This window comes from Topomyia yanbarensis, chromosome 3, assembly GCF_030247195.1.
Source record: "Topomyia yanbarensis strain Yona2022 chromosome 3, ASM3024719v1, whole genome shotgun sequence".
Classification (NCBI taxonomy): domain Eukaryota; kingdom Metazoa; phylum Arthropoda; class Insecta; order Diptera; family Culicidae; genus Topomyia; species Topomyia yanbarensis.
In genome coordinates, this window is record NC_080672.1 from 59,519,590 (window position 1) to 59,540,413 (window position 20,824).

The window sequence follows — 20,824 nt, forward strand, 5'->3', positions numbered from 1 at the left end:
TTCATTATATGACAATTTAATAGGGTGAATAATTACAAAGAAATTACAATTCTTATTTTTCTTGCTCTTCTATGAATACCAGACCCATCTTCCGGATAAAAATTCGGGCCACCAAACACGACCCGGGCCCCAGGGCAATTGCCCCGGCTGACCCCCCCTCTCATCGGGCCTGTGGTCACTAGACGGGTTCAATTTTTGACTTTTAGCGCCACCAGGCTCAACTGATTCCGTTTATGATCCTTAGTAATTGTGCAAATTTTTGTACCGATCAGTTTTGTCTACGGACCCTCCAAAAATTTCAAAGTTTATACGAAAATTAGTATGAAAAATCAGTTAAAATTGAAAATAAATTCTTAAAAAATCACCTCATCAATCAATTAATAAGAACACTATATATTTCTAAAGGTATTCTTCTACTGAACACATTTGTGGAACATTGTAAGTTTGTGAAAATTCGTTGAGAAAAGTTATTAACTAAAGAAGTAGCGTGACTTCAAAACAAGTGGATTTTTTATTAATCATAGCAACCCTGTTTGAATAGCTCCATCGTTATACAAGTGTAAAATGCACGCCACCGAAAAACTACCTTAAATTGAGTACTTTTGACTTAATCTCGTGGTATCGTGCAGGAAGGTAAAATTAGGTAAACCGTGTTGAAGGTAGTTTCTATTTAACTACGGCAAAAATTATAACTCAACGTTGAGTTAATTTACTTAAATTTAAATTGAATTTACCTAATTTTGAGTATACCCCAAACAGCTCAAAAGTACCTTGCTGCACGGAAGACCTCGACTGAGCCGAATCTCTCGTTTTGTTTTTGACAACACTAATAAGTGCGAAAGCGACGCTCAACTCAAAAGTACCTAGATTTAAGTTAAAAGAAATTATTCTGTTGGTTGTTTTATTTTTACGTGTACAAAGCAACCAATTTCTTTTCACATAAACACTTGAGAATAATGACACTATTAATCGCCCAATACGACAGCTAATCAAAAACAAAATGAATCACCAACTCAGCGTTATCGTCGCTTCGGGTTATTGTTTATTATCATATCAGTGAGCGCTTAGATGGTGCATTTTTCACGAAATGATAACAGCATCGAATCGAACAACCCTTCCAGGCAAAGCAAAAGCTTCTATATCTATCGTTTTCTTTTAGTTAGTCAGGGGGATTTACCAGCGCATGACGCAGCGAGCCACAGTTATTCGAGCTCGAAAAGATTATTTATTAAAAAGTGACATTCGAACTTCAGACGCGAAATAAACCAACGAAAGACCACCCTCGACGGCATCATGGGTGGCTGTGGCGAATGGGTCGAAATGACCCAGAAGAACAAACCGCAGTCCAACACGCTGGCGGCAGGTTAGTACATAGTAGGTTTTACAAGGGGTGGTAAACTGGGAGGGTCTGATTACAAATTTGTGTTCTTATTAGAGTAGCCAGTGCTTGCGTCCAGAACAAAGTGGCGTTGGTGTTACTATTTCGTGTTCCAGTTTGATAACTGGTTTAATACTTAGTGCGCTCCCTGTTTACTGTGGCAGATCAGTTGTTTTTTTTTTGGAAATCTATAAACAGTTAATGAACAACAGTAAACAAAGAGCGCACCAAGTGTCGTTCCGGTCGAACTAGGGCATGCACGAAAACCTTAATTTATGTAGTTTTTGCTTGCAGTGAAGCTCAGTTAGTTTCAAACCCCAACTGACCATTGTATGAAATGCCTTAACCTCACAAATTTGACAAGTGCTGGTACTTTTGTTTACAGTTTGGACTTAACAAATTTGAATTCCATTGAAATAAGCTTAGTACTAATAATTAATTACCAAGAAATTTAACCGCAAAACTAGTTACCGATTCAGAGAACACTAGAAGTAATTGATAAACAAATAATTAGTTCACTAATTAGATCTTTCATATACATTTTCGCACAGTAGGGAATAGCACAATTTAATTGTAAGGCGCTCATGAGAACATTTGTACTTCTAAAAACATGATTCCCAATAAATTTTAAATGCTTAATTTTGAGAATACGAATAATCTCTAAGTTCAAAATGTAATCAACAGGACCACCACCTGTCACATTTAGAGCATGACGTCACTGTGCAGTGACCAACTGCTGTCAAAATGTATGAACTGACAGCGGTTGGGGTTAGAACTTGACTCAGTTTCGGGTTCAAGCAAAAACATCTCTGCTACCATCTGGAGTAAATTGACCTTTATATTCCCGTTGAAAAATTTCGTGATGAAAACGAATTATTTCGTGATGAAAACAAAATATTTTACACTGCAAAAACCGATTGAGGTTAGGTATTTCGTGATGAAAACAAACCAATTTCCTTTGAATGAGTTTGCATCTGTGGTTGTAAATGAGCTGTCAGAAATCTTAATTGTATTCATTGGACCTATTCGGTCTTTCAGCTTATTGAATGCTTAATTGCTTACCGGAAGTATCTGTTAGAAAATGAATAAAAATCGTAGACAGAAACACAGACAGAAACAGAAAATATACTAGCACTATTTTCTAAATCCTCAGTGCGAAAAAGTTAAACCTTGCTTTGCTCATTGTATCGGAGACATAGTAAGAAGACTGGCAACTCTGTCCAAAATCTGGAGACAGCTTGCTACCTTCGTATGACAGTGGAACTGTATCCTCTATCGCTTATCATTTGTATAGGTTAATGAAATATATGTCAGTCTTTAATTATTGAGATATTTGACGTTTAAAATACGCACACTGAGATCTCGCATTTTTATACTACCGCCGTCCTTTTAAACCCAGAAGCGGTTTGTTTTCCTCCCAATTCAAACGTCAATACCGGCACAATACCAACGCAGCTGGATAAGTTTATATTAACTTTTATAGTATATTCGAGAGTTTAAGCAGCTTGCTACGATTGAGTTCCATTCGTTGCTCTTACGGTGAAAATCTTTTTATCAACTGTCAACGATTCACTAGGTTTACTACCACGAGTGTAAACACCATTCACGTGTGCTATAGATAATATTTCCAGTGAGCTGTTATCAACGCTGATAACAATTACATTTGTGCATGGCTTGCGTTTTCATTCTGCGAATTAAAAATGATATTGGTTATTTGTGTTGGTTACAGGAAATAATGGATATCTAACTTTTTAATTTAGGAGCCCGATTGAAAACGTCAACAGAAGTGTTCTGGCATTTCGATATCTTCCTGTCATTGTGCTGGAAGGAATGACTTACTTTGATCAGGCATTCCGATTTGCGATGTGCGTCATTTTTATGCTATTTGTTTTATACGTAAAATTACGTTTTACATTCTCATAAAATAAATCCAGCTTTTTACGTGTCATAATAGCGGTCTAAATTGTTTAGTCCGTAATACGTTTAATTGCCCTTTTTTGACAATAATCGTTTACGCCAACTTGACAACAACGCCCATTTGAAGATGTCGGGCGTTCATTGAACAAACATCAAACGCATTGGACTAACGTAGGATGACTTAAATCTCACTGGGTGGTTGGCGTAAACGATTATTGTCAAAAAAGGGCCATTAAGCGTATTACGAACTGAACAATTTAGACCGCCATTATGACACGTAAAAAGCTGGATAGAATTCGCTCAAACTTTCAAGATTTTTTTGGGATCCTGAGGGCTGAGTCTTATGTACCACTCGACTCAGCTTCACGAATTGGAACAATGTCTGTTTGTGTGTGTGTGTGTCTGTGTCTGTTAGAGAGTAGAAAAATGTTCAAAAACACCCAGAACAGGAAAAAAGTATAAAAACCAACAACTCTGGGTTTGAGCAGCCACCCGACCGCTAATACAACTACTCTTGAGCGAAACCTGATTCTTCCTCGATACTATCTTACTGCAGTACTTGGAGAAGGGGTTTTTATATGCCCATAGTTCACACTCTAATCGAACTACTTATTAGTTAGTTTCTTCAACAGGATTCGAGCATCACATCACCAGTTTTCGACCATCTACACAAAGTAGCCATTTCTATAAGTACCCAAGCAGCACGCTTTGTTACTGTATGGTATTTGTAACTCTCTTGGTAACAACTATGTTATGGAAAAAGCGCACTTTGTTTGTATGTTGTGCAACATGTTCCTAATTGCAGCAAAATAATGAAAACAATAGCTGTGCCATTTGTCGAGCACTCGGTAGTTGGGCAGTTCTGTTTTAGGGTGGAATGGCAAACAAAGAGGCATTTGCAACTTGTTAGACTGTTTGTGCAAGTTAGCAAAGTTTCTGATTAGTTTCACAACTGTTATTGATGTTTGCATACTTAACACGATTGGCCAACTCTATAGTTACATAGTTGCACAATCAGTTTAAAAACCCGTGGAAATTATTTTCAAATATATTCAACAATAAAAAATATTGTGTAGCAGTCGTGCAACATTTAAAACTTTCAACAAGTTGCAATTGCTACTTGGGTAGGAAAGCTAGCTGTTTATCGAGAATTAGTGTTCTTCCCCTACAATCTGGGAGACAAACCCCAAATTGTCTAATTTACTGAACTCTTCGGCTCCCTTGTGTCATTCAACATTACTTCTCGGCTCCCTTTGGCGCCCTTGTCATGCCATTTAGCACCACTTCTTCGTTGAGCTCCCGACTTGTTCACGAACTACTCGGTCTAGTCTCCGACGATAGACCTAGCCTACTCCGACGGACAATTCCCGAAACCTAACCAACCGGCCAGGTGCCGAGATCAGTTCAGCGATTCCGGTGGAGTAGGGCGTCCGATTCGCTGGTGCCCCGATAACCCGCGACTGACGGTCTATTCAGTCTAGGGCCCGGCGGTGAACCTAGCCTCCGTCGACGGAAAAGTCCCAGGCGAAGGAAGTTCTTCCGCTACCGATTCTTTTTTTGGCTTTCGATATATTTCTATCTGACCAACTGGTACCGACGACCCACACTCTCTTTCGCAGTCTACTCGACTAGTTGCCGGTGATGAATCTAGCCTACTACGGCGGAGTTTCCCGGTGCCCATTGGTCTCCCGAAACCGTTCATCACGTCATTTCCGCTGCAAGGCTATCATGATCTGCGTCACCACCCTGTTGACCGCGTTCCCCGTGCTTACGTCGCTTGTCATTCTGTAGAGACAACATTATCCGGGTAGATGTCCGATCTTTCCGTTTCAAGCATCTCCCTGCGTGTCGCTTCGAACCTTCGAACATGCTCCGGTGTCTCCTCGGCGTACGCACACTCTGGGGACAATGGTGACGATGCGGGCCCAAATCGATGAAGATGGATCCTGAAGAAGCCGTAGTCCGTCCACCTTCGTTTCTGCGTATTGTTCTATTCCTTGTAACAAGTGGTTATGTGGACGACTGAGGGGTCAACGGTCGAGGTTCGAGGTGAACGACCAGGACTAAAAACACCATTAGCCTGGTAACCACCTAGCAAAGCGGTACGAAAAGTTTAAGTGGAAGATAAAGTTTTGAGCAGTGAGCAGCATTTAAGTGACGAAAGAGGAAGCGAATAAGGAGAAGACAACCAGGTAATGGCCCTTCCAAGTAGAACTTCCCATACCAACCCGACCGTACCCACTGCAATATTTAAAGTCCTACCCCAACTGTTCCAACAGGACCCTTCGGTTTTACCCTAGGAAACCTCCAGAGCGTGCTAGACCGCCGGAGTTCCCCAACCCGTCAACCATCATAAAAGCGCGATATAGTTGCGACCGCCATCGCGGAGTCAAGGCCGACGCCATTCCTATCGGCCTCCTAAAAGCTGCCTGGATACGTTACCACATTCAGGCCAGCACAGCAGGGTTACCAAGGTCCTTCTGCAGGCAACGAGACGCCGTTAACAACCAACGTAGATTCCGTGGCCGCCCCGCGAGCTACGACGGAAACTGTGAACACCACTGAGCACGACGGCGAAGCAGCAGTAGCAGAAGGGGCCCCGAAACAACAGCAGGTGTAGTGCCACCTTCGGCATCCGAGGTAGGAGTAGCTTATGAAAGTGGGAAAAGTGCTCAACCAACAGAAGAATAAAAAGTGACATCGATTTCCGGAAATATAGTGGGTTTTTACTTGAAGGTCAAACAAGCGTTTTCTTGGCAATAGTTCGCGATCGCAAGCCTTCCCTGAGAAGTGTAGAGGGGGGTCTCATAAGTGCTAGGAGTAACGACCCTGTCAGGTTACATCCTGCTGCCACCTCGCCATCGAATCTCACGCTTCTGGTGTTTATTCGATTGAAGCACCCGATACTCTCCGCCATCGCCCCGGCTATAAGGCATACTGCCTCCGAGGATATCGTTCTGCACGCTCTCGCGACTCATACAGCTATCAACCGGAACGACCTGTTCAGCTTTTCGTGGTTCCGCTTGGTTTTCAGCGGAGCGCCCCAGACGGAATCCTCCTATCGCAGAATCAATGACGAAACACTAGATAGCAGACGTCTTGTACTGCCTCTTAGATCTCCGACGTTTGGTATGATCCTCGCTATTGCGTTCGTTACCTTCGCCGACTTTTCGCAAGCATAGTCGATGTGGTTTTTGAAGCTCAACCGGTCGTCGATGAACAGTCCCCATTGCTTCAGTGCACGCTTCGATGCAGTAACGTACCCTCCAACTTCGATCTGCATCCGCTGAACCACTTTGCAGTTGTTGACCAACAACACCTGTCTTGTGGGGAGTTATCTGCAGCTTGACCCCATTCATTCAGTTCTCGATCGCGTCTATTGTCTCCGTCACCTACACCTCCACTTCAACAAGTGTCTCATCAATCAACGTTAGTGACACTTCATCCGCGAAACCCACGATTTTTACATTCCGCAGTGTTAAGACCCTAACGTACATCTCGTTCCAAAGAGTTGGACCGAGAGTGGAGCCCTGAAGAACACCCGATGTCACTCGCATTGACAGCATCCCTCTGATCTGGATCTAGCTCTTCAGGATCTGGGACAGATAGCCCGTAACCATGATTTTGTCCATCGCTGCGTCGGCGACTCCCCAGCTTCATTCTTCACATCTATCGTGACCACAGCGCAGTATCGATTTCCTCTCCACCTCCGTTCAGATGCCTTCTCGGCACTTTCGAGCACTGTCCGAATTGCATCCACTGTCGCTTCTCAATTGCGAAATCGGAGCTGCATCTTGGAGAGTTCGCGCTCGCCCTCCGTCCATTTTGTCAACCTATATGGAACGATTCTTTCCAGGAGTTTTCCGAGTGTATCTACCAAACACCAAGCTTCTGTACCTTCGACATTTCGGGGAAGTTGCATTCATCTAGACACTTCTGCAACACCGTCCTGAACATGTCCGTAGGATCTTGGCTTTCAGTACCGTGTTTGGTATTCCATTCGGACCGGAGGCTTACTTTGATTTCAGTCGCTTCGATGCTTCGATCGCCGTTAGTCTGTGTTTGCTCCTTCGCTTTCGCCATACGGTGTCAGTGGCCAGGTAGTTGGATAGCGCTTCGGGAAGAGACCCTCAACGATTATCTTCAGCTTACCCGGGCATATTTCGGCTAGCGTCGACGAACCCGTCATTTTCGCCATCACGACTTGGTACGCGTCGCTCCACGGATTGGCGTCTATTTCTCGGTACAGCTCCTTGTGCCAATCTAGCTAGCCAAGCTTAATCTACCATTTTAAAGAGACTCTAACCTTGCGCTCCTTTCTATATGTGTCCGAAACTGCTCTGTGAACCCGACCCAAATAGCATTTCTAGTTTTATAGCACACTACAAGTGTAGTCTAGGTTTAAAGAAGGGCTTCCAGAGCGTCATAAAACCTTAATTGTTACTAGGGGACTTCTGGCTTCGAGCCAAGCACTGCGTAGCGTAGCGTGCGTGTCGTTCGACCCCGTCTATTGTATGGCTCTAATTTTCGCGGCCTTGTGGCATCACAATCCTCCTTGTTAGATCAGCCACATCCACGTTCTCGATCCCGCTGTCCAGACGAAGTGCCTCAACGAAAAGGTCTTCGTTGAAGGCTTTCGTCTTCTAGTTTCGTTCCCCGGGAATCCTTCTTCGGGCTGCAGCAGGGTTCCAATGACCAATACGGTAACGAATCGCCTGGTGGTCGCTATGCGTATACGTTTCGCATACCAATCCATGTTCGTCGTCACTGAAGAACTACAGAATGTGACGTCGAGGATAAACTCCCTCCCGTCTCCCTGAAATGTGCTAACGGCACCTTCATTGCACAATCGTACGTCTAACTTCGATAGAGTTGCCTGCAGGATACACTCTGTTGTGTTGGTTACTCTACTATCCCACTCCACTGCCCAGGCGTTGAACTCATCACCAATGACTACAGTCTTTTGGCCGATCAACTGCCCCAGTATTAGGCTGAACTGCTCCACTATCCACTTTGGAAGAGCGCAGCAGCTGCACACGAAGACGCCCTTGATTTTGATGATCACGAAGCCTTCGTATGAGCTTTCTACCACTTCTTGAATGGGGAATCTTCCCATGACTTGTATCGCAGCCGCTTCTGTTCTATTCGTCACCCAGTTACCGTTATCAGGAGGGACTTGATACGACTCTGCAATCGAAGCGACGTCACATATTGTTGCGATGCTACAGCGATTCAGATTTATCTGGGTTTATCTTGGCCTGCAGTCGCCCTCTTGTAGGCAGGGTATTTGAAGCCACTGGGGTGCCAAGTATGCAATTCGGCTTCTGCGTGCAGTCTCTCACAAGATAGTCTCCTCACATTTCCAGCACATCCTGGATCTATCCGGACCTTTGTAAACCCCTGCCAAGTGTCTAGGGCCCAACCACTTGAAGCATTTCTTCGATTATTTATTCACTCGTGGGCGGCTCCAGACAGGCTTCAGTGCCTCTCTTAGTTCATCTTCCGTAGTGATCTCATCCAGGTTCTTGCACACAATCACCGTCTCTGGGCTTAAGGTTTTAACTTCTGCCTCTTCACCTAGTTATTTGGTAATAATCTCCTCCATAGTCGATATGATATTAGTGGGATTCTCCTCCAACTCGAAAAGCATGTCACCTTTTTGGGTTCGCGTGGTTCTTACCACGTATTTACCCAAAATCCCTCAGCTCCTGATACTCTCTGACCTTCTTGGGGAACGCTGAATACGTCGTCGCGTCAATAACTTTGACTAGTACGGCTTCTGCTTTTTCTCCTCTCTCCGATTTTGCCGTTATCTTTGCTTCTCCTTCCGACCTACTAATAGAGCAAAATGAAGGCCTAATAACCCAATTAAAAACTATTCTCTACCCTTACCAAACCTATTTCCAGGAACCATGGTCCTAATGACCACCGGAATGCTGGTCGGTTCCACAATATTCAACATGGACCTCCGGAATCAAACGTGGACTCTGGATCATTCCGGCAATACAATCCTGCTGGCATCGATCTCCTTCTACATGGCGGCAATCGTCGGTTCCCTAGCCGGGTACTTGCTCGTTGAGCGCTACGAAAAGAAGCCCCTTTCGGTGAGTTAACATTCTCGCTAAAACTAACCAAAAAAATATCATCAACTAACCATTTCACATTCTGCAGAACGTCTACTCGGTGCTGGCCATCGTCGCCAGCATCCTGCTGATCGCGCTTCCCGAACACATCGTATCGGTAGCATTCGCACGCGTACTCTTCGGGTTAGCTCACGGAATTGCCTACGTCGTCGTGTTGATCCACGGTGGCGAAGTGGCCATCAAGGAACTGCGTGGGCTGAACATGTCAGCGGTGAGCTATTGTCTAATGATCGGTGACTCATGGCGTTTTTAGTCCGATAGCTACATACGGACAAAGCTTTGATCCGAACCGGCTCATCGGTATACTGGGGCTTGTCTACGTTGTCACGGGTGTTGCCGTGGCTCAGTTTTTAACGTACGAATCACCCGTCTATCTGATACAGCGGGGACGAGATCGGGAAGCTATTCAGTCGATGATGAAACTGCGCAACGAGTCAACTGAAACATGGGAAATACGGAACGATTACACCGAGTTTAAAACCATGGTTCAGGAAGATGAGGAAACGTCTCGATGGATTTTTGAAGATGGGAATTTGCGACCGCTGATTCTACTATGGCTTTGCAAGGTAGCTTCCGTCTTATCCTTCAACATGTTGCTGAACTTGACGCGGTTACACATTCTGGATAAACTTTTCGGATTTCAAGACTACAGTATATCTGCCGTGATGATCATGATGATTCGGACATTCATGGGAGCACTGTTTCTGTTCGTAATCGACCGATTCGGTCGAAAGGCACCCATGCTTTTGTCGACGGTAACCAGCGGTGCGATTCTTGCGGTTATGGGACTGATCTATCTGGTGGCAGACTACATCAATTCAGATATAGCAATCGCCATCATGTTGACCTACGAAGTGGTGGCTTCCTCCGGGGTAACCTTAGTCCCCGATGTTTACAGCTCGGAAGCGTTCAACACGAAGAAGAAGGCTGCGTCTATTGCAGCGGTACATACGCTGGAAAACGTTCTACAGATTATAATCACCGTGGCTGTGTTTTCGTGGAATTTTGGTGACAGTGTATACCAAGGAGCAGCGATGATGATCTGTGGAGTTCCGTTGCTGGTTTTGGCAGGACTCTTCCACCGATGGCTGCCTGAGACCACCAAGATGACTATTCGGCAGTCCCGGACGGAGTTCTCGAAACGAGGGGAGATTGTTCTCGGGGGTACCAAACAACCGCAGAACTGTTTGAACGATTGAGCGTAAGACGGTGGATGTGGGGTGCCGGGTGTACTGAAACATTTAGTTGTTACTGTAACGATTACTGAGGGCTAGTCACTCTCATGGAGAGAGATATGCGGAGAAAAAAATCGTCGAATTGGGAGCCTTTTATTCCATTGTGAAAAATTAACAGCGTTCCCAAAGAAAGGTTAATTGACTTGGCTGGCTTATGGAATTTTGAAATTTCGCTAGCTCAATATGGCGTCTTCGCATATCTCTCCCCATGAGGATAACTGCTGAGGACCTAATTATAATAGAAGTTGTTCGTGAAGTTCGCGATACTTTTTTCATTATGAAATAAATCTGTTGAAATTGTTTTGATAATTTTGAACGTCTTAAAATCTTAGGACCAGACCCGTAGCATGCAGTTGGCCCTCGACAAGATTCAGGGGGCGCCGAAATTTTGATCTGCTTTATAAAATAAGTCAAGATAAGTGTGCCATTTCCGACAGTTTCCTTGCGCCGGAGATTCCTGTCAAGAAAAACTGGAAAAGTAAACCGAAATCACTTTTTTTTCCTTTGTTGGGTACATATTCCCAATAGTCGCAGATTCCATTCCTGCATGTGGGATTATTTTTTTTTCACATGATTACTGTCGTTTAACTAACCATTTCAATCGGTTTTCCGCGTTGGATACTGTCGGGATCGATAATCTTAGTAGGCCCTTTTAGGGAAAACACCACGAACATTGGCAACAATTCCGAGCTGAAAAAGACGTGGAACTTTGTATCAGGCCGACTAACTGAACACGTGCGAGTGATTCATGATTGAATAAATAATTCTACATTGGCGACGGAGGATAAAAACAAAATAGCGTGAGTGGAGATTTTAAAAGTATTTTTTGATGAATCACTAAAGCAATTAAGTTTAGGAATTTGTCTCGATATTAAAGGTGCTTTTGACAACGTGTAATTCGAATCAATTTTGGAAGCAGCACGAGGTCATGGAGTACCTGCTTATATCACGCAATGCTTAGCAACCGATATCTGTGTGCATCGTTAAGACAAGTGGAGATAAGGACACTGAGTGTCTTCGGATGTCCTCAAGGTGGTGTGCTGTCACCACTTCTATGGAACCTTGTCGCCGATGGCTTGTTGAGGAAACCTATTGAGCTTGGGTTTCCGAAGTATGGTTTCGCCGATGATTATCACATAACGATCACCGGTATTTGCATTAACACACTTTTTGATTTCATGCAACAAGCCTTATGTGTTGCTAAGCAATAGTGTTTTCTTGTTGGACTATAAGTTAATCCAAATAAAACATCAATGGTGCTTTTCACGCAACGAAGGATTGCAACTGGAGCTCGTCCATTGCAGTTCTTTGACTGAAATTATTATCGCAGATCAAGTTAAGTACGTTGGGGCAGTTCTTGACACAAACTTTATTTGACAGCGACCATCGATGTCAGGATAAAGAAAGCTTGCATAGCATTTGGCTAATGACGGGCTTTCGGCAAATCTTGGGGACTCAAACCCAAGTACATACAGTGGATCAACATACACAACAATTGCTAGAGCACGGGTGCCTTATTTGGTGACAAAAGGGAGCAGTTATGACAATCCAATGACAGCTAAACAATCTTCAGAGAATGGTGTCGATGTCGATGACTGGTGCGTTCTCAACAACACCTACTGCTGTTCTAGAGGCACTCTTGAAAATAAATCCACTGTATGTGTTTCTTAAACAAGAAGCACTTTTTTGTGAATACCCTCTTAAGATTATCAGTCCACAGTAACCCAATAGATCGTGCAACTAGCTACACAAGACTGTGGCCCCAAATGGTTACTTGGGATGAGTCTACACTTGCTCCCAATGACCTCACACTCACATGTAATTTTCCTTTCAAAACTTAGTTTGTTATACTGACGGTTCTTTGTTGGAGGGCCGAGCCAGTGGTATATTGTCATGAAATGAGATTAAACCAATCCGCTTAGTAGATACTATACCATATTCAAAGCAGAAATTTTGCGATTCTGCGTGGCGTACAATCAGCACTTCAACAGAGAAATTCCGAAAAAGAGTCTATTATTGCTCAGACGCCAAGTTGCCCTGAGCCCACAAAATACAGAATCCATCGAATCCAGAAACCAGTGAATCAATAATACACAGCATCCAGGGTCCACAGAATCCAGAATCCACAAAATCTAGGATCCACAAAATCCACAGTCCAGAATGTACAGAATCGAGAATCCACAGAACCCAGATCTTAAAAATTTATTATCCACAAAATATTGAATCAACGGAATTCAGAATCCAGAATTCAGAATTCAGAATACTGAATCCACAAAATCCACGATTCACAGAATCAAGAATTCACATACTTCCGAATTCACAGTATCCAGAAGCCACAGAATTCGAAATTCACAGAACACAGAATATACGGAATCCAGAACCCACATTTTACAGAATCCAGCGTTCACAGAATACATAATTCACAATCCATAAAATCCAGGATCCACACCATCTATAATCCACAGTATACAGAAAACACAGAATCCAGATTCAAAAATCCATGGAACCCAGAATCAACAGAAACGAGAATTGAGAGAATCCACAGAATACATAATCCACCGAATCGAGAATCGACAAAATGGAGAATCTACAGAAATAAAAATCCGCAGAATACAAAAACCACAGAATCCGAAATCCACAAAATCTAGAATCCACAGAATCGAGTAACCACACAATGCAGAATGCACGGAATCCAGAATCCACAGAATCAAGCATAAACCGAATCGAAAATTCACAGAATGCTGAATTCAGAAAACCAAGATCCATAGAACCGAGAATCCACGGAATACACAATCCACAGAATACAGAATTCACAGAATGTAAAATACACTGAGCATAAAATTCACAGAACCGAGAATCTCCACCATCAAAAATACCCTGTATCCAGATTCCACAGAATTAGAAATCCATCGAATGCAGAATCCATAGATATCTTAAACCACAGCTTCCAGAATTCACAAAATCCACGGTATACGCAATCCACAGAATACAGAATAAACAGAATTCAGAATCCACACAATCAAAAATCCACAGAATCTAGAATCCACAGAATTTAGAATCCACAGAATAGAGAAACCACAGAATTCAAAATCAACAGCGCACAGAATCCACAAAATCGATAATCTACAGAGACAAAAATCCACCATAGAATCCAGCGTCCACAAAATACAGAATACACAGAATCCAGAATCCACAGGATCCATAATTCACATAAAAAGATTCCACAGGATCGAGAATCCCTAGAATACAGCATCTAGAATCCACAGAAACTACAGAATCTAACGAATACATAATGCATACAATGCACAAAATGGAAGGAATCAAAAATCCACATAATCCAAAATCCGCAGAAACAAGATTTGTAGCAGAATCCGGAATCCACAGAAATGAGAATTCACTAGGTTGAAAATCCACAGAATACAGAACTCACAAAATTGAGAATCCTCAGAATAAAAATTCACAGAAACTAAAATCCACAAAAAACGAGAATCCCGAAAATCCACATAATAAATAATCCACAGAATACAGAATTCAAGGAATCTACAAAATATAGAGTCCATAAAATCCAGAATCCACAGAAACCAGTATCCATAGAATCCAGAATCCGCGTAGCCCAGAATCTACAGAATCGAGAAACCACACAATCCAGAATCCACACCATCCAGAATCCACCGCATCCGAAACCCACAGAATGGAGTATCCATAGAATACAGATTCCATAGAATACTGATCCCAAAAACTATCCAGAAACCACAGAATCGAGAATATGAAAATCGAGGTTCCACAGAATCCAGAAACCACAGAATTCAAGATCCACAGAACCCAGAGGCTACGGAATAGAGAATCCAGAGAATTGCAAAATCACAAAAGACAATAAATAATCCACAGAAGACAGAATCCAAGGAATTCAAAATCCATAGAACCCAGAATCCACAAACTACAGAAACCCAGATCCACTGAACCGAAAAACCACACAATATAGAATCCACATAGTTTAGACATCAGAGCATCCAGAACACTTAATCCACAGAATCCAGAATCCACACAATCAAAAATCCACAGAATCTAGAATCCACAGAATCTAGAATCCACAGAATAGAGAAACCACAGAATTCAAAATTCACAGCGTACAGAATCCACAGGATCGATAATCTACAGAATCAAAAATCCACCATAAAATCCAGCGTCCACAAAATACAGAATACACAGAATCCAGAATCCACGGGATCCAGAATCCACATGCAAAGATTCCACAGTATCGAGAATCCCTAGAATCTAGCATCCACAGCATCTAGAATCCACAGAAACCACAGAATCTAACGAGTACACAATTCATACAATGCAGTTAATCGAAGGAATCCACAGAATCTAGAATCCACAGAATCGAGTAAACACACAATGCAGAATGCACGAAATCTAGAATCCACAGAATCAAGCATAAACCGAATCGAAAATTCACGGAATGCTGAATCCAGGAAGCCAAGGATCCTTAAAATCGAGTGGCCACGGAATACACAATCCACAGAATACAGAATCCACAGAATGCAAAATACACTGAGCACAGAATTCACAGAACCGAGAATCTCATCAATCAAAAATCCCCTGTATCCAGATTCCACACGATTAGAAATCCATCGAATAGAGAATTCATAGATATCTTAATCCACAGCATCCAGAATTCACAAAATCGAAAATCCACGGTATACGCAATCCACAGAATACAGAATCCACAGAATACATAATCCACACAATCAAATATCCATAGAACCTAAAATCCACATAATCTAGAATCCACAGATTAGAGAAACCACAGAATTCAAAATCCACAGCGTGCCGAATCCACAGAATCGATAATTTACAGAATCAAAAAACCACCATAGAATCCAGCGTCCACAAAATACAGAATACACAGAATCCACGGGATCCAGAATCTACATACAAAGTTTCCACAGTATCGAGAATCCCTAGAATCCAGCATCCACAGCATCTAGAATCCACAGAAACCACAGAATCTAACGAATACACAATTCATGCAATGCACAAAATTGAAGGAATCAAAAATCCACATAATCCAAAATCCGCAGAAACAAGAATCCATAAAATCCATTTCTAACAGAATCCGGAATCCACAGAAACGAGAATTCACGAGCTTCAAAATCCACAGAATACAGAACCCACAAAATTGAGAATCCACAGAATAAAAATGCACAGAAACTAAAATCCACAAAAAAATGAGAATCCTAAAAATCTACATAATAAATAATCCACAGAATTCAAGGAATCCACAAAATTGAGAATCTATACAATCTAGTCTAAGGTGAGTTTCGGCAGTACAGTCAAATTTCTTTGCGTCGATTATTTCGTTATCATTGCCAACGTTTCGACCCGTGGTTTGGGCCTTCTATATATTAAAAGGAACAATTCCTCACCTACCTATCTATCATATACTTCCATAGCGATTTCAGATATTAACCCACTCGAAACTGACCCGTATACAAAACGATTTGTGACTTTGTCGAGTGAGTAGAATTTCGGTTTTATGTTTTTATGTTATTTATGTTTTATGTCCATATTGTTCCTTTAATAAATAGGCCCCGAAGAAGGCACAAACCGCGTTTCGAAACGTTGGCGAAGATAACGAAATAATCGACGCAAAGAAATTTGATTTTACTGCCGAAACTCACCTTGGACTAGATTGTATAGATTCTCAATTTTACTGCCGAAACTCACCTTAGATTATTTAATCACCAGTCGAAAACATCCCATCTTACATAGAATCTAGAATCCACAGAATTCACATAATCCAGAATCTACAGAATCTATAAACCACACAATCCTGAATCCAACTCCCAGAATGGAGTTTCCATAGAATACAGATTCCACAGAATACTGAGTCCAAAGCTATCCAGAATCCACAGAATCGAAAATTCGAAAAATCGAGGTTCCACAGAATCCAGAAACCACAGAATACAGAATCCACAGAACCCAGAAGCTACAGAATGGAGAATCCACTGAATTGCAAATTCATAAAACACAGAAGACAGAATCCAAGGAATTCGAAATCCACAGAATCCAGAACCCACAGAACCCATTATCCACAAACTACATAATCTCAGATCCACTGAACCAAGAAACCACACAATACAAAATCCACACAGTTTAGACATCACAGCTAGAGATGGGCGGGTACGGGTATTTTTACCCGATACCCGACTCGAACCCGTACCCGTAGGAATCGGGGCGGGTTCGGGTTTTGTTATCACCGGGTACGGGTCGGGTCGGGTACATTAAAAAAATATTTATTCCGGGTACAGGTCGGGTCGGGTTTTTACGAAATATTTCGCATTTACCCGTATAAATATTTTTGAATGTTTGGGTGAACTTTTCCCGCCAATATCAAAAAGTGATAACTTATCCTCGTAGAAAAATATTAAAACAAGCGTTATATTCCTATGACATACAGTCGCCCTATAGGTCAGCGTGTATTGAATGAATGGGACTATCCATAGGTTTTGAACTGGAAGTTCATAATCTAAGTTTTGCTGTACCATTAAACATTGTTTTTTGTGAAATTCCTCGTGCATTTTTGAAGTATTAATGTTGTAAATTTCCTTCATCTTTCCAACATTCAAAAAGAAAAGCAAGTGTATGGGAAAGATATGACTTCTATCGACCTGTTTAAGGAAAATAGTCTAAATTAACCACCAAACATAAACATGTAGATTTTTCATGGTTTTATTAACAAAAACGTTTAGCGTTACTACAAAATTTATGGATACACAAGATTATTTCGATTAATCAAAAATAAGCAGATAAATTGTACCCTTTTCAATTGTAAGATCACTTAATAAATTACAAAACAATCATGGATAGAAGTTTAACGTGTTTAGAATAAAATTGATGTTTGTTTAGATGTTTTTTGGAAGAATTTATCTTATCGAAAATTTACTAAAAGAAGCTCATATAAACTGAAATATACCCTGATTTTAAGGTAAAACAGTTTCGCAGTGGCAGCTTCTATGTCAAATGCTGTTGCCGAGAGGAATCTGGAACTATGGCATATCTGGTTTAGTTCACATGTAAAGATTTATGCCGAAAGATAAGCATTTCTGAACTCAATAAATTGATAGTGATTTTCAATGTAAAATCGTATACTGAATCCAGAATCCAAATAATCCAAAAAATTTACCGTAGAACAGTTTTCGACTTAGAGTGAAGAAATAAATTTCATATTTAGAATAAAATGTACGTTTAGTAAAGCACAAATATCTACGGTTAAAGTGTATCGACATGGAATATTATTATGTTAAGATTAGGGTAATTGCATGTATTTTTGGTTGTCCGAGCATTTTGTTTTAATGCGACTAATAGTTCTGACCTTTGCTACGAGTTTGTTGAACTTTTTCTTATTTTTTCCTCGTTCCTTTAGAAAAATGAGCGCTTGGTCAAAATTTTGGGCAAGATAAAGCAATTCAAAAAATTATTTTTGAGGGAAACTGAAAGCTTGCTAACATCCAAGGAAAATAAACACTTGTTTATTTGAATGAGCTGAAAATTGCGAAAGTTATTCATTTTTTTTGTAAAATAGAACTTTTTTGAGTTTCTCTGGGTCAGAATTTTATTTTTATTTTGTTTACTAGTGTAATAATAGGAGATCCTTGACCTAGTTCGCGGAAGGCGAAAGTTGGCGGAGTTCCTTTTTCTTCGTTTGAATTAGGCACATGACACTGTCTCTCATTTTTTACCTCAAATTATATAAAATATGCTTTCATATATTGCATTTCATTTTGTTCTGTAAAATTCATGGATAACAGTTTTCGAACGTAATAAAAAATGAAAATACCGCTATGTAGCCTTGGGCTCGCCCACTCCTTCGAATCAAGTAGATTAAATTTATTGATTGAAAATCGGGATCGGGTTGGGCACGGTTTTTATTTTTTTTTTCAGCGGGTGCGGGTCGAGTTTGGGTCGGGTTCGGGTTCGGATTCTTTTTCATGCCCGGGTACGGGTCGGGTTCGGGTTTTGTATTTTTATAAAACCCGAGTACGGGTCGGGTTCGGGTAAGCTTACAAAAATAATATTCGGGTTCGGGTCGGGTCCGGGTACGAAAAATCCCATACCCGCCCATCTCTAATCACAGCATCCAGAATACTTAGCATCGAAAATCCACAGAATAGAGAATCACAGGAATACAGAATGCACGTAATCCCAGATCCACAGAATCTAGGTTCTACATAATCCAGAAACCACAGAAACCGCCACTCGAAAAAAATTAAATTCGCGGCATCCAGAACTCGCAAAATATAGTATCCACATAACTCTGAATCCAAAGAATCCAAAATCCACAGAATACAAAATGCGATGAATACAAAATACACAGAATACTGAATCCAAAAAAAATCAGGCATCCATAAAATCGAGAATCCGCTGAATCCAGTATTAACAGAATCCATAAACCACAGAAGCCGTAATCCACCGAATTTAAAATACATATAATACAGAATCCAAAATCCACAGTATCAAGAATACATGGAATACGGAATCTACCAAATCCAAAAAATACAACATTTGAAATCCACAGAGTACAGAATCCACGGAGTCCCGAATCTTATGAATTCAGAATTCACAGAATCCAGTACCTACTGAATCCATAATCAACAATCCACAGAATCCAGTGTCCACAGAATCCAGAAAACACAGAATCCAGAATCCACAGAATGTAAAATCTATAATATCGAGCATTTACAAGCTGCAAATTCAACAGAATCCAAATTTCACAAAATCCAGAAACCCCGAAATTCAAAATTCACAGTGTACAGAATCCACCGGGCGGACGAATTGGCTAGAGCTGGCTCTGCGACTGACTTCGTTAATCCAGAACCAATTCTACCACTGTCGATAAGTTGCATAAAGCACAAGATTCGCTCTTGGGCTGCATCCGAACATGCCAACTGTTGCGTTGGCGTAGCTTGCAAACTCGCGTTCAAACAAAGTCTTTTCTGCCGGATATGAGACAGAAAATTTTAAAAGAATTTGCTGCATTTCTCCAATTGTACAATTGCAGTATTCTAGTCAATGCACTGACTGGACATTGCAAACTCAATTATCACATGGCTACTATTCAGCGTGCTAAGTATTATTCATGTGACCTCTGTGAATTCGATTACGGAACATCATACATAGATGAACCTATGTGCAGAAAGCTAAAACTCAAGGATATGCTATCGTTTCTAATCCAGTGTGGTGAAGAGCTATAGCTTAAGCCGTATTTGAATAACAATATTTCTTCGGGGGTATTGTTATTCTGTTATCTCAATATCCCCTCGGGGGTATTGATATATCCGCTCATTGAGAAGTGTCTGTTATTCCCTTGGGAGTGCAAAATACTTCCATATTGTCTATATTCTGTGACAATAATTTCAGAGATAAAGGACGAGCTCCGATTATAATCCTGCGTTGCGTGAAGAGCACCATTGATATTTTAGTAGGATTGACTGATATTCCAACATGAAGACACCATTGCTCCACAACATCTAACACCTGCTTCAAATAAAAAAAAGTGTGTTAATGCAAATATCGGTTATCATAACCATATTTCGGAAACCCATGCTCATTAAGTTCCCTCAACAAGCCATCAGCGACAAGGTTCCATGCAAGTGGGGACAGTACACCACCTTGAGGACGTCCGCAGACATTGAGTTTCCTTATCACTACTTGTCTTAACGATGAGCACAGATGACGATTGCTAAGCATTGCGTGTATCCTGTTCGTGATATATGAAGATACTCCATGACCTCGTGCTGCTTCCAAAATGGATTCGAAAAAAATGTTGTCAAAGGCATTATCAATATAAAAAAAAATCTGTCAGCTTAATTCCTTTTGCGAAAAAGCTTTTTCAATGTTATAGGCAGCATTGTTTAACAGGATGGAAGTAAGTTTCCTCAGCTGATATGTATGTTGTATTACATGCAGCGAGTGGTCGCTCAAGCTAACATCCCGAATGTAGTGGTCGATTAAACGTTCCACTAATTTGAGAAGGAAGGAGGTCAGAGTGATCTGGCTAAAGCTCTTTGCCTCCTCATAAGTGACGCGACCACCTTTGGAAATGAATATTACAATTATTTCCTGCCACGCTAATGGAATGTGTCCTG

General features: G+C 41.4%; 1 protein-coding gene across 1 annotated transcript; it reads left to right on the forward strand.

Annotated features, from left to right (window-relative positions):
- The first annotated feature begins 1,173 nt into the window (after positions 1–1,173).
- Positions 1,174–10,929, forward strand: LOC131692907 (uncharacterized). Its single transcript, XM_058980294.1, is given in 4 exon segments — positions 1,174–1,363; positions 9,203–9,399; positions 9,467–9,672; positions 9,674–10,929. Coding segments are annotated over 4 exon segments (1,437 nt in total). The 5' UTR covers positions 1,174–1,293; the 3' UTR covers positions 10,638–10,929.
- Positions 10,930–20,824: the final 9,895 nt, after the last annotated feature.